The sequence below is a fragment of the Myotis myotis genome, unplaced genomic scaffold (genome assembly GCF_014108235.1).
Source record: "Myotis myotis isolate mMyoMyo1 unplaced genomic scaffold, mMyoMyo1.p scaffold_m19_p_20, whole genome shotgun sequence".
Lineage (NCBI taxonomy): Eukaryota > Metazoa > Chordata > Mammalia > Chiroptera > Vespertilionidae > Myotis > Myotis myotis.
The window spans coordinates 16,862,281-16,875,393 of record NW_023416325.1 but is presented as its reverse complement, the minus strand read 5'-3'; the positions used below and the strand labels follow the sequence as shown (position 1 = coordinate 16,875,393).

The following is a 13,113-nucleotide window of genomic DNA, read 5'->3' as shown; positions in this document are numbered from 1 at the left end:
GATCACAGACTTAAAGGAGGGAAGGGACCGGCCGGTGTGGCTCAGTGGTTGAGTGCCGACCTATGAACCAGGAGGTCACGGTTTGATTCCTGGTCAGGGCACATGCCTGAATTTCAGGCTCGATCCCCAGTGTGTGGTGTGCAGGAGGCAGCTGATTAATGACTTTTATCATTGAGGTTTCTATTTCTCTCTTCCTCTCCCTTCCTCTCTGAAATCAATTACACACACACACACACACACACACACACACACAGGAGAGGGAGAGAGCCAAGTGGGAGGAAGAACGTTCGAGAAAGAGAAAGCAGCCGTGGGGAGGTGTGCCTGGGGAACTCAAGAAGCAGCCACGAGGCCAGCGTGGAGTAAGTGAGGGGCAGAGAGAGACCAGGGCCAGATCCCCAAGCCTGAGGCCACTGTCCTGTCCTCTCTGAAACCTTAGAGGGTTTTGTGCAGAGAAGGGAAGTGATCTGATTATGGTGATAGCGGTTAAAAAAAACCCCTATCATTAAAAAAAAAGCAGCTGGCTCTTATACACTAGCATATATCCCTCCCCCAGCAAACTGCCCTCCATGACGTCCACTTCCTCTGTCCACCCTCAGCTGTGTCTCTGTCACTCCCTCCCGTCCCCACGGCGGTCCTCCCGGCGGGTCCCCTCGGTGTCTCCACCTGCCGCTCACCTTGCCGACTCTCGAGGCCTTGTAGACACAGTTCTCCCGGAGGCGGCCCAGGATGCCATCGACGGCCTTGCTCACCTGCTTCTGGAACTGGGGGCTTGGCTTGAGGTGGTCCTGGATGAAGCGGTCCAGCTCCTTGGCGGGGACCTGAGACAGACCCGGGACCCCCTCCGGTGTACCGGGGGTGATGCCGTCCACCGAGGGGCCGGGAGCGGGGCATGAGGGCCGCCTGTCCCCTGCCCTGGAGCATCCAGCATCCACACTGCTGCTGTCCGTGGGGGTCCTCTGGGCAGAGTCTCGCAGGATGGGGTGGTCCACACCGGAGCGCCCAGTGCGTGGAAGGCCCTGGAAGGTTGGGGAAGGAGCTGCCTTACACAGGCAGGGTTCTACGTTCCTTCTCTTGGCAGCCCCTGCCCCCCACCTCATCAGGGTGACGGCAGCTCAGAGAGGGGAAGGGAGAGGTAGCCTGTAGGGTGCCTTGTGCAAATGAGAAGAGGTGCCCTGATGAAGGCGACACATTATAAAAAACTCCCCCCAGGGCAGGCTAGAGGGGGTCCGTGGGGGAAAAGGGGGGACATATGTAATACTTTCAACAATAAATATTTAATGAAAAAATAAATAAAACGGTCCCCCTGAGGTGGGACACTTGGTAAGCAGACAATAACTACACAAAGATGGGCGATTGGACGGTTTCACACGCCTGCAGTCCCCACTTTTCAACTCTGTTCCACACCCCATGGCCTCCAGCAGAGAAAACTCTACGCACACAAGTTAGGTGTAAATGCCAAGGGTCCCAGGAGCCCCTCACTCACGGGCCCCTCCCAGGGCTGCACAGCGCCCCCTGCGGCCTGCAGGAAACACGGGCTGTCGTAGCAGGACTCTGCCTCTTGGGCCAGCAGGTCCCAGCGCCAGGCTGCCCCGTTCCCCACGTCCCACGTGGGGTCAGCCGGGTCCAGGATCACGGGCCTGCAAATCCACAGGGACAAGAAGATTCTGGTTAGCAAGACGGCCAAAGTCAGGGGCTCTGGAGTCAGGCCGACCTGGTTCCAATCTCAACTCTGCTACTTTCCAGCTGTGTGACCAGAGGCAGACAACTGGCTTCTCTGTGCCTCGTTCCCTCATCTTCAACGTGGGGATCACAGCGGCGCCTGGTCTGCTGGGCCTGGTCTGAGATTAAATGAGAACTATGGTCCTCAACCCCACCTGCATGTTAGAGTCATAAGATACCAGGACCCAGTGTCTGCACTGACATAGGAGGCCGTGTGTCTCAGCCCTCTTCGTCAGAGCCCGAGAGTGGGAACAGCCCAGACACGCGTGGTGAGCAGGATGGAGAACACACTGTGATAAACTCACACAATGAAACGCTATTCAGCAATGGAAGAGAAGGAGCCACCGCTACACGCAACCGTACGGAGAATCTCAAAGACTTAATTCTGGGAGAGAGAAGGCACACACAGAAGTCTATGCTGTACGGTCCCATTTAAAGGTAATGATCACAGTCAGAAAGGGGTTCCCTGTGGGAGGGGCACAGGGGAAGCCCCCGGGGTGCTGGGATACTCTGCCTTGATCTAATGGGGGTTCCCAGGTGAGCTCACTTCTTAGCAAATCATCAGAATGTGCTATGCCTCGCTAAAACGCTCACACACAAAACGGTGGTATGCTTTAAAAACTGCCCCCGCTCGGCCAGCACGGCTCAGTGGTTGAGCATCAACCTGTGAACCAGGAGGTCATGGTTCGATTCCTCATCAGGGCCTGGATTGTGGGCTTGATCCCCAGTGTGGGGCATATAGGAAGCAGCCGATCAATGATTCTCTCTCATCATTGATGCCTCTCTCTCTCTCCCTCTCTCTCTCTCTCCCTCCCTCCCTCCCTCTCAATAAAAACATATTTTAAAAAAAACAACATCCCTTATGCCAGTGGTTCTCAACCTTGGCTGCACATTAGAATCACCTGGGAATCTTTTTAAAATCCTGATTTCTGGGCCTCATCCTCCGGAAATTGTTTCTTTATTATGTGGTGGGGCCACAACATTAGTAACAAAAACAGAATTTCCGGAGGATGAGGCCCAGAAATCAGGATTTTAAAAAGATTCCCAGGTGACTCTAATGTGCAGCCAAGGTTGAGAACCACTGCCTTAAGGGATTCTTATTTGCACCTGGGGCTGAAGGCGCCGTATGAGGAGGTGCCCTGGTAGCAGTTGGCTTTGACTCTCGTTAGCTATGACCTGCTTTATCATTGTTAATGCTTCCCAGGCACAGGCACAGGCACAGGAGAGCGGGTGCTGGGTACGAGGAGGTACCTGGGTCCCTCAAGCTGGCGCTGCAAGAACTTCTTCACTGCAGGGTCCTCGCAGCTGTAGTTGGTGGTCCAGAAAACACACAGGTGCTGGTACTGTTGGATCAGGCCCAGGACGGTGCGGAGGCCTTGGGCCAGGCTAAAGGCCTCCTTCCCACAGCCCTGCTCCCAGGCGAAGATGGTCAGCAGCTCCAGGGCGTAGGCAGGGGGCATCTGGTTCTGCCCCGCCTTCGGGCACACCTGCAAGAGGACAGGGCGTGTGTGTGTGTGTGTGTGGGGGGGGGGGGGGCGGAGGAGAGGAGGGGGTGGCTCAGAGGAGGAAGAGGAGGAGGAGCCATCTCTCTGGAGAATTTTGTAGGATCTCCCAGCCTCCAGGGCGGACACCAGCAGGCTGAGCCTGGGACGAGGTGCTGTGTGCCAAGCCTGTTCCCAAAGCAGCCTGGTGTTGCCCACCCTCCCTCACGCTGGGGCGTCAGCAAGGTGCTTGGGTCGTGTTGTGGTGGGGGAGGGAGAGGTACGAGCTGCAAGCCCCCAGGAGGGGGGAGCAGCCAGGGAGGGGCCAGCGGTTGGTCAGAGATGGTTATCCCCCAAGGAAAGCAAAGCGAGTCCCTGGCTGAGCAGGAGCTGGCCTCCAGGATCTCCTCCTTCCAGGCCTGCGTTAGGAGGAGAAGGACCAAGTGCAGGCTCAGGGCATCCCTGTGGCTGCGGTCAGAGGTGCACAGACTGCACATACTTCATACCGTACATAAAACATCCCAGACAGTTTCAAAGCCCTAAATATGAAAAGACAGTGCTAAAATAGTTTTTTGGGAGGGAACACGGGAGAATAATTTTAGAAAGTCAGAATAGGCAAAGACTTCTTAAACAAGATGCACAAAGCACACCTCCCATGAGACAGGGGTGAACACACCTGACTACATTAAAACACAAACATTTTCTGTGTCAAGAGATCTATACACAAAGTGAAAGTAAAAGCCACAGGTGGGGAGGATAGATTTGCACTGTTAGCGAAATAAAAACCAGCACCCACAATATATAAAGAGCTCCACCCAATCAACAACAAGAAAGGCAGCTAACCCCCTAGAAAATAACGGGCAAATTACATGAACAGACAATTCGCAGAAGGAGAAACACGAATGGCTGCTAAACACAGGGAAACAGTCTCACTATCACGGAGGCACACCATCCCGTCAGGCACACGCCTGGCGCAGGACCCGCACTGCCGGCCTCACCTGGCGGTGCCAGTGCTTTACCAGCAGGATCAGGTTCTTCAGCTTGGCCGGCCGGGTGTTCATGAAGTTCCTCCGCAGCTCAGCGAAGCAGGCCGCGTGCTCGCCCTTCTGGCAGCCGCTTTCGAGGAGGGTGGCGTAGACCTGGGGCTTGGGTTTGACACTGGAGCTGAGCTGACCTGGGGATGTGAAGGCCTGTGAGTGAGGAAGGGAGCTGAGGACCCAGGATGAAGGGCAGTGCTGGTGTGGGCTCAGCTGCGGGCGCTGGGGGAGAGTGAGCAGGATTTGAGGGGCGGGGTACCCCTGCATGGGCGCTGGAGGATGAGGAAGAGAGCCCGGAGGCCTCAGGGAGCCAGAGAGGAAAAGAAAGCTCTGGACCAGAAGGGAGGGTTCCTGCTCCCAAATGGCCAGGCGCCCCCAGAGGTCGTCGGAAGAAGTGCAGCCTCATTCCCAGGTTAGTAGGCAAGATGCTTCCTGCTGAGTCGGCTGTTCTGTAACCTGGCAATCCTTCCCTCCCCGCGGCTCCCCGCAGGCCATACTAAAATACCGCTGCACAGGCCTTTAATTAATCCGTGCCCCGCGAAGAGGAAATGATGCCGGAGAAATACAAGGCAAGAGGTTCTGATTCCTTAGCAGTAATTGCTAATATGTTTTGAGCACTTACCACATGCGGGGCACTGTGCTGAAAGTTTTACACCAATCCCCTCATTGTATCCCCACTCAAAGCCGACAGTTCTCCACCTCCTTTATAGCTGGGGAAACTGAGGCACAAAGACACTCAGTGATACAGCTGGAGGCAGGATGGGAACGCAGAGCCGGCTCTGCAGTACGTGCCTCCCTCTCCTGGGCCAGGCTCGGGAAACGTAAACACTCCCCAGAACTTCCTAGGTCCCTGACGTCATTTACTTGCTGTGTGACTTCGGATGAGTCACCGTACGTCTCTGTGCCTTAGAGTCCCCACTGGTAAAATGGAAGATGAGACAGTGCAGACCTCATAGGTTTGTTTTGAGGAGGACTGAGACAAAACATGTCAAGTGCTTGGAATAGTGAAGCATTTAATAAGGAGTAGCTATTATGATTAATAACAAGGTGGGTATTTAGGAAAGTGTGGCTGTCCGCCAGGTCAGCCGAACCCTGGATAAACTCAAGACAGCTATCTCCCAGAGCATCATGGTAAATGATGATGATGATGATGATGATAATAATAACAGAAACAATAATAAGAATAGAAATAAAAGAGGAGCAACTAAGATGGCGGCATAGGTAAACACCGGGAATTCGCCGCCTCTCACAACAATTGAAAATTACCGCAAAGGACTGAGCAAACATCATCCAGAACAACAGGAAGGCTGGCTGAGTGTAAATTCCACAACTAGAAGGAAAGAAAAGCACGCTGAGAGCCAGAGGCGCTGCGGAGGTGAAGTGCAGAGGTACTGCGGCTCGCGCGCGCGGAAAGGGGGTGGTGCCTGAGGACGCGGCTGTCTTTTTGAATCACCAACTCCCGACTGCTCTGAACTCCGGTTCCGGGAAGTCTCTGGGGACCCAGGTCTCACACGGGGAGAAGCTGGTCTGTCCGGCAGCGAGCGAACTTGAGGGCGGCTTTCCCTCAGAGGTGCTTGCAGCCGTTACCGGAACACTGAGACGCGACTCCGGGCGGAGAATCGGCCATGGCTGCTTTCTCCGCCCTCTGACTCCCTGAGACCCCGCCCCACCCAGGCTGCGGCAGAGGCTTTTGCATGTGAATGTACCTAACTGCAGCCGAACCAGGCAGACCTGGAACTTCCAAGAGAAGGCCCAAGGCCCCGCAGCGGCTTGCATTGCTTCACAGCTGAGCCTCTTCGTGGCTCCTGCTGTGTGGCCTCAGGCAGAGGCTGAATTAGCACCTCCTTAGAACCAGGAGCCACTGTACCCAGTGGTCAGAGGGGGTCCATCCAGATTGCAACTCCTCAGATCCATAAGGGACGCACTCAGGGAGCAGACTCAGTGAGCACCAAAGCCCCACTGAAGCAAGTCTTGCCCCAGAAGGGTGTCTTCAGCACAGAAGTTCTCCCACTTTAGACACAGCTGATTCTCACAGCCAATTGGCCTGGAGGTCAATTCCTCCCAGTGATTCTACAACAACCAAGGCACCAAGAGTGCACCAAGAGTGTCCACCCCAGGTAACTGGGGAGGCTGAGCTACTGGGCCCTACAGGACACCTGGCGCACAGGGCCACTCTATCAACACAGGGAAGCAGCCAAAATGCGGAGACAAAGAAACAGGTCACAAATGGCAGAAATGGAGGAAAGCAAACGATTGGATATAGAGTTTAAGGCCACGGTTATAAGGTTTTTCAAGAATTTTATGGAAACCGCCGATAAATTTAATGAATCCCTCAATAAGTATAGGGAGACCATGGAGGATATGAAAAAGGACCAACTAGAAATTAAGCATACACTGACTGAAATAAAGAATAATTTACAGAGATCCAGCAGCAGAAAAGAGGATCCCAAGAATCAAGTCAAAGATTTGAAATACAAAGAAACAAAAAATACCCAACCGAAAAAGAAAAAAGAAAAGAGATTCCAAAAATATGAAGATAGTGTAAGGAACCTCTGGGACAACTTCAAGCGTACCAACATCAGAATTATAGGGGTACCAGAAGGAGAGAGAGGGCAAGATATTGAAAACCTTTTTGAAGAAATAATGACAGAAAACTTCCCCCACCTGGTGAAAGAAATGGACTTACAAGTCCAGGAAGCGCAGAGAACCCCAAACAAAAGGAATCCAAGGAGGACCACACCAAGACACATCATAATTAAAATGCCAAGAGCAAAAGATAAAGAGAGAATCTTAAAAGCAGCAAGAGAAAGACAGTAAGTTACCTACAAGGGAGTACCCATACGACTGTCAGCTGATTTCTCAACAGAAACCATGCAGGCCAGAAGAGACTGGCAAGAAATATTCAAAGTGATGAATAGCAAGAACCTGCAACCAAGATTACTTTATCCAGCAAAGCTATCATTCAGAATAGAAGGTCAGATAAAGAGCTTCACGGATAAGAAAAAGCTAAAGGAGTTCATCACCACCAAACCAGCATTATATGAAATGCTGAAAGGTATTCTTTAAGAAGAGGAAGAAGAAAAAGGAACTCTTACCATTTGCCACAGCAGGGATGGAACTTGAGAGCGGATAAATACCACAGGATCTCACTCATTTGTGGAATATAATGAACAACATAAGCTGATGAACAAGGACTGATCCAGAGACAGAGAGGCATTGATTGGACTGTCGGGACTTGGAGGGAAGGTAGGGGAGGGTGGGGGTAAGGGGGAAAGATCAACCAAAGGACTTATATGCAAGCATATAGGCCTAATCAATGGACATGGACAACGGGGGGGTGAGGGCATGAGCGGGGGTGGGGGGGTGGGGGGTAGAGGGCAACGTGGGGACAAGGACACATATGTAATATCTTAATCAATAAAAAAATATAAAAAAAAAAAAAAGAATAGAAATAAGAATAGCAAGCACTCATATAGCCCTATCACGTGCCAGGCACTGCTCTGAGTTCATTACACACATTAACACATAAAGTCTTTCCAGAACAAACTACTATTGTCCTGTAATTATTATCTGCATTTCACAGATGCATATTATTATATTAAATCAAGCGTGGGTTTATTACAAAAGGGAGTGAAAAATCCCATTGATGCTTTTAAGATAAAAGATGAGATTTTGCAGAATTCTGGCCTTGTCCCCAGACCCCTGCTGCCGGGCATGTGCCCATCTGCCTTCTCCTCCGGGGTGTGTATGGAAGGGCTGAGCTGCGCTGCAGGAGGCAGTGGCTGAAGAAAACTCTCCCCAGTTGTTGGAACAGGGACCACAGATCCAGGAGGAATGGGCCTTCTTGGCCCTTGTCTGGTCCAAACCCAGTATGTTTAGTCAAGGCACTGAAGTCCATGCCCAGCCGGCGTGGCTCCGTGGTTGAGCATCGACCTATGAACCAGGAGGTCATGGTTCCATTCATGGTCAGGGCGCATGCCTGGGTTGTGGGCTTGATCCCCAGTAGGGGGGTGTGCAGCCGATCAATGATTCTCTCTTATCATCAATGTTTCTATCTCTCTCCCTCTCCCTTCCTCTCTGAAACCAATTTTAAAAATATACTTAAAAAAAGAAAAGAAAGAAACGGAAGCCCAGAGAGGGTGGCCCAGGTCACACAGCAAGTTGGTGGCAGGACTCGAACTGTTGGCCCTGACTTACTCCTAATGGTCTTGCCCCAACCCCGGGACATCTTGCCCACTCACCCAGAGCGTCAAAGGCGGGCACCAAGCTAATGTCCATCCAGTTTTCAAGGTCTGTGGATGCCAGTCGGAACTGGAGGGCCCCGGGCGTGTCCTGTTTAAGAAACTTAAGGCTCAAACCAGGGACCGGCTTCTGCCACCAGGATCCCACCAGCACCCTCATCTCCTTGAGGATCTCTGTCTGCAGAGCCCGCTGGTCCTCATAGCTCTTGAAGCAGTCGAGGAAGACGACAAGTTCAGAATCACAGCCACCTCTCAGAGCTGTGCCCCGGCCAGAGGAGCCTCCCTGTGAAGAAAAAACAAACCTCAGAATTCTGCACTCTCCAATCCTAGTGCCCAGGGGCTGGCAGGGTGAGTGAGGCAAGTGGGCTAGGTGGGGACTGTGGCCACACGGCTCCGGGCCTCCAAAGCCCCAGCACTGCCGGCTGCTCTGAGGCCAGCTCGCACCTGCTTTCATCTCTCCCCTATAAGCTCCAGGTGCCCCTCTATGCCCCCCAGGTTTCCTGGATCCACCCGGCACCCCTGGAGTTTGTCTTGAGGACACAGTAGGTGGCACTTGTCTCCTCCCCGAGTCTGTGGGCGTCCTGAGCTCAGAGTCAGCGTGACAAAAAGCGACCCAGGCTAAGTTTCCCCATCCATTAAACAGGGACAATTGCCCTGACTGGTTTGGCTCAGTGGATAGAGCATCGGCCTAGGGACTAAAGGGTCCCAGGTTCGATTCTGATTAAGGGCATGTACCTTGGTTGTGGGCACATCCCCAGTGGGGGGTGTGTAGGAGGCAGCTGATCGATGTTTCTATCTCATTGATGTTTCTAACTCTCTATCCCTCTCCCTTCCTCTCTGTAAAAAATCAATAAAATATATTTTTAAACCCCCCCCCCCCAAAAAAAAAAAACAGGGACAATAATCTCCACCAGACTAAATGGGAGGATTACATGAGATAAGACTAATAAGACAATGCTCATTGTTATTCGGTGATTCCTCAGTAAATGGGGCTGTTATAGCTATTCTAGAGAATTATCATATCTGCATCCTTAGGGGCAGGCCTAGTGAGGTCCATGGTCTGTTTGGGTGAATGTGTGAGTGAAGAATGAATGAGTGAATGAATGAGTGAATGAATGAATAAGAGGCAGCCCTTGGCAGCATAGATCCAGGAATCAGACTTCCTGACTTTGAATCCTGACTGGACTTCTTACAGGCGAGGATATGTTACTTCGGCTCCCCGTGCCTCAGTTTCCCTATCTGTCAAGGCGGGTAAATAGCACCTCCCACGCAGAGCTGTTGTGAGCAGCAGTCTATGTTCAGGTCCCTGTGAACGCCAGGAGCGAGTAAATGTGCTAAGTGATAAAATGAATGGAAAGACTGATAACGCCCCCCCCCCCCCATCTCAATGTGCCCAGCGTCCTCTAGGATTGTCCCCTGAGGTCGCCCCTGTTCCCTGAGGGCCCACCTTGGCGATTTTCAGCACCCGCCACGCAGGGGCAGCGGCTCCGGGTCCGGGTCCGGGTCCGGGGCGGCCCCCGCGCTCTCTCAGGGCCGCTCCCAGGTCGCCCAGGGCGCGCCGCACGGTCCCCACGAACTCGGCGGGCGGCTGCAGGCTGCTGGCCACCAGGCCGTCCAGCGCGGCGGCGGGGGTGCGGTACACGTCCATGGCCCGCGGGGCAGCGGGGGCAGGGGCTCTGCGTGGGGGTCGCGGGCGCCGCAGCGCTCTCCAGCCTCTGGGTCCCAGGGGCCGTCCAGGTCGTGCGCCTGGGGAGAGGGAATGGGGAGCGGGACCGATGCTCCGGAGCGGTCTCCCCAGCTTCCCCACGCCCTCTCACACCCCACTCCCGCCCCCTCCTCCCCCCGATTCCCCTCCTTTCCAGCTTTCGGTTTCGTTTCTGGGTCTGTGCTACCATTTCCGGGCCCTTCCCAGTCGCGGTCCCTCTCTTCGCTCGGCCACCCCTCTCCCAGCTCCGGGCCTACCTGCCCTGGGGCCTGATGCACGAAACACAGGGCACAGCAGCCGGTCCGGTCCGCAGACGGCGGCGGCGGGGGCAGTAATGTCAGCGGAGCGCGGACGGGACCCGCGGGGTTTCTGGGGGAAAAGGCAGCAGAGTCCGGTGAACAGAGCCTCCCGCTCCCGGCTGGAGGGGAGGGTGCGTCCTAAACACCCAGCCAGGAGCGATCACAGAGAGTGGGTCCTGCACCGCCTACAGTATCACCTCCTCCATGCCCCCCGACAACCATGATGGGCTGGTGTGCGCGCCCCGTTATCACACCGTTTCCTGGGCGAGGAGTGAGGGTTCGAGAACCTGGGCCTCTTGTCAAAGGTCACACGGGTGGGAAGTCGTCCAACCGGATTCACACCGGTTTGTGCCAGCTCTCACCCTCACTCTAGGCCTGCAGGAGCCAACGCTTCCCAAATAGTTTATACATTGGATGCAATTCCAGTAAAAATTCCATTTCCTAACATTTCAAACACATCACCTAAAGTGACTAAGAATTAAGTGTGTTTTTTGGTGTTTTTAAATGAGGAGAAATGAGAAAGAAAAGTCAGTTTAGAATGGCCGCTTTCGCACAGTATCACCTATTAACGTTATAAAGCTTCAGGACTAACCTCCTCTGGGGACGGGACCAAGGCAGGCAGGTGAGCTGCAGTGTGAGAGCCCAGTGCTGTTTCCAGCTTCCCGGTCTGGACTCGCTTTTCAGCTGCTTCCCCACCGCCTTTGCTCTGCACACCCGAGCTTCTCTCTGGAGGGCCCCTGCCAGGGTCCACCCCCTCCTCCCTGTCACTCAAAACGCATCCGTCCTCTGCCACGTCACTCAAGGATCCAGCATTTATTCTGCCTCTGAGTAAACCCCAGGTAACGGTTAATCTTGACAAGAGCTTCCGTGAGCCCGCCGTAACTGAAAGGCAATGATAGGGGGGTCAGGGGGTGAACGCATTTCAGAGGTCAGAGGGAGGGATGGTAGGCCACCAGCGTGTCCACAGTTTATATTTTGAGTAGTGAGTGCCACGTCACTGGGGTATTCAAGTAGAGGAGGAAGACTGGATTATAGGTTAGAGGTTGTGAAGGGGATTCACTTACTCATTAATCACAGTCGTCTTCCCGATTCACAGGTCACTTGAGAAATCTGTTTTGAGACGGTGGACTGAACGTCTGCTCAAGACCCTACTGAAATGACAGCAAAGATGTATTAATTTTTTTAGTCCTCACCTGAGGACATGCTTAGAGAGAGGAAGGGAGAGGGGGTAGGGGGAGAGAGGAGCGTCAACATGAGAGAGAACAGTGATTGGTTGCCTTCTGTACCTGCCACCTCAGCCGGGCAGCAAAGACATACTTAAAGTATCACGGAACTCAACAGATTGGAAATGGAGAGGGCGTGCCATCGAGGGACCAGAACGGTTGAGCGGTTTTTAGAAAGTAAAGAGCAGAAGGGTCAAGATTGGAACAAGGTGGCAGACTGACCCAATGCTCAAGCCTTCCACTCCGCCCCAGACCTCCAGGAGTAACAGGAGGGATGAGCATAACGAGGACTGTTGCCGCGTCCTCTGAGACTCCTGTAGGGGATGTGGGGTTGGATGAAGGAGGAAATTAGAGCCCCAAGCACAGGAAGAAGGGGTGGGAAGGGATCCCCACACAGACAAAGGCGAGGGGCAGGCAGGGAGGGGCTGTGGGCGGAGACGGAGAAGGGGGTGTCAGAACATTAAAATCCAGTTACGCCTGGCTGATGTGGCTCAGGGGTTGAGCACGGACCCAGGAACCAAGAGGTGACGGGTTGATTCTCGGTCAGGGTGCATGTCCGGGTTTCGGTCTCGATCCCCAGTAGGGGGCGTGCAGGAGGCAGCTGATCTATAATGTTTCTCTCTCATTGGTGTTTCTATTTCTCTATCCCTCTCCCTTCCTCTCTAAAGAAATCAATTAAAAGATAAAAATAAACAAATAGAAAATCAGGTTGAGCTGGGGGGACCTCAGCATAAGTCTGAGCACCCTGGGGTTCCCCCATTAACCCAGGACCTCAAACCTCACAGGACACAACCTCTCTGACAGCCTTTCAGCTGTGCTTAACTCCTCCCTGACCTCCACCCTCATCTCTGCTGACTAACCATTAGCTCTTTTCTCAGTTTCGTTTCCCCAGCAGGAAGTTACCTAGGAAGTAGCCTTATCCCTGAGGCCTCAGAAGTTTATGTCTCAGGTTTGTTTGTTTTTTAGGAAGGGAGGGAGAAAGAGAAACCTCAGTGTGAGAGAGAAAGATCCACTGGTTGCTTCCCACACGCCCTGACCAGGGATCAAGCCTACAACCTCAGTATGCGCCCTGACCAGGAATCGAACTCGCCACCTTTTGGTGTACAGGACGGTGCTCCAACCAACTGAGCCACACCAGCGAGGGCTGGCTCAGGTGTTTCAATCTCCATCATCCCTTCCACAATTGCTCCCCCGTTTCCAAATCTCATGAACTTGCCCCTGAACCAGCAACTCCAAATACCAGCACGCCAGATCTTTCTATAACCTGGGCTTGCTGGCATTTCACAAACAATTCGAGCTTCGCTGAGAGAAATACTTATTTTAAACTATGTTTTTGCAAGAAAAATTGCTTTATTGTTTTTTTGTGGTCATACAAGCAATAAAAGTTTAAATTTATATAACATCAGAA

General features: G+C 53.1%; 1 protein-coding gene across 1 annotated transcript in view; it reads right to left on the bottom strand.

Annotated features, from left to right (window-relative positions):
• OAS3 (2'-5'-oligoadenylate synthetase 3) overlaps nt 1–11,640 on the bottom strand; it is a 46,645-nt gene extending 35,005 nt beyond the window's left edge. Inside the window, 9 exon segments of the mRNA XM_036354410.1 lie at nt 675–1,016; nt 1,484–1,637; nt 2,971–3,206; nt 4,199–4,374; nt 8,479–8,761; nt 9,926–10,224; nt 10,441–10,552; nt 10,680–11,364; nt 11,547–11,640. Coding sequence (XP_036210303.1) covers nt 675–1,016; nt 1,484–1,637; nt 2,971–3,206; nt 4,199–4,374; nt 8,479–8,761; nt 9,926–10,224; nt 10,441–10,552; nt 10,680–10,688 — 1,611 coding nt within the window. The 5' untranslated portion in view covers nt 10,689–11,364; nt 11,547–11,640.
• Between the last annotated feature and the right edge of the window lie 1,473 nt (nt 11,641–13,113).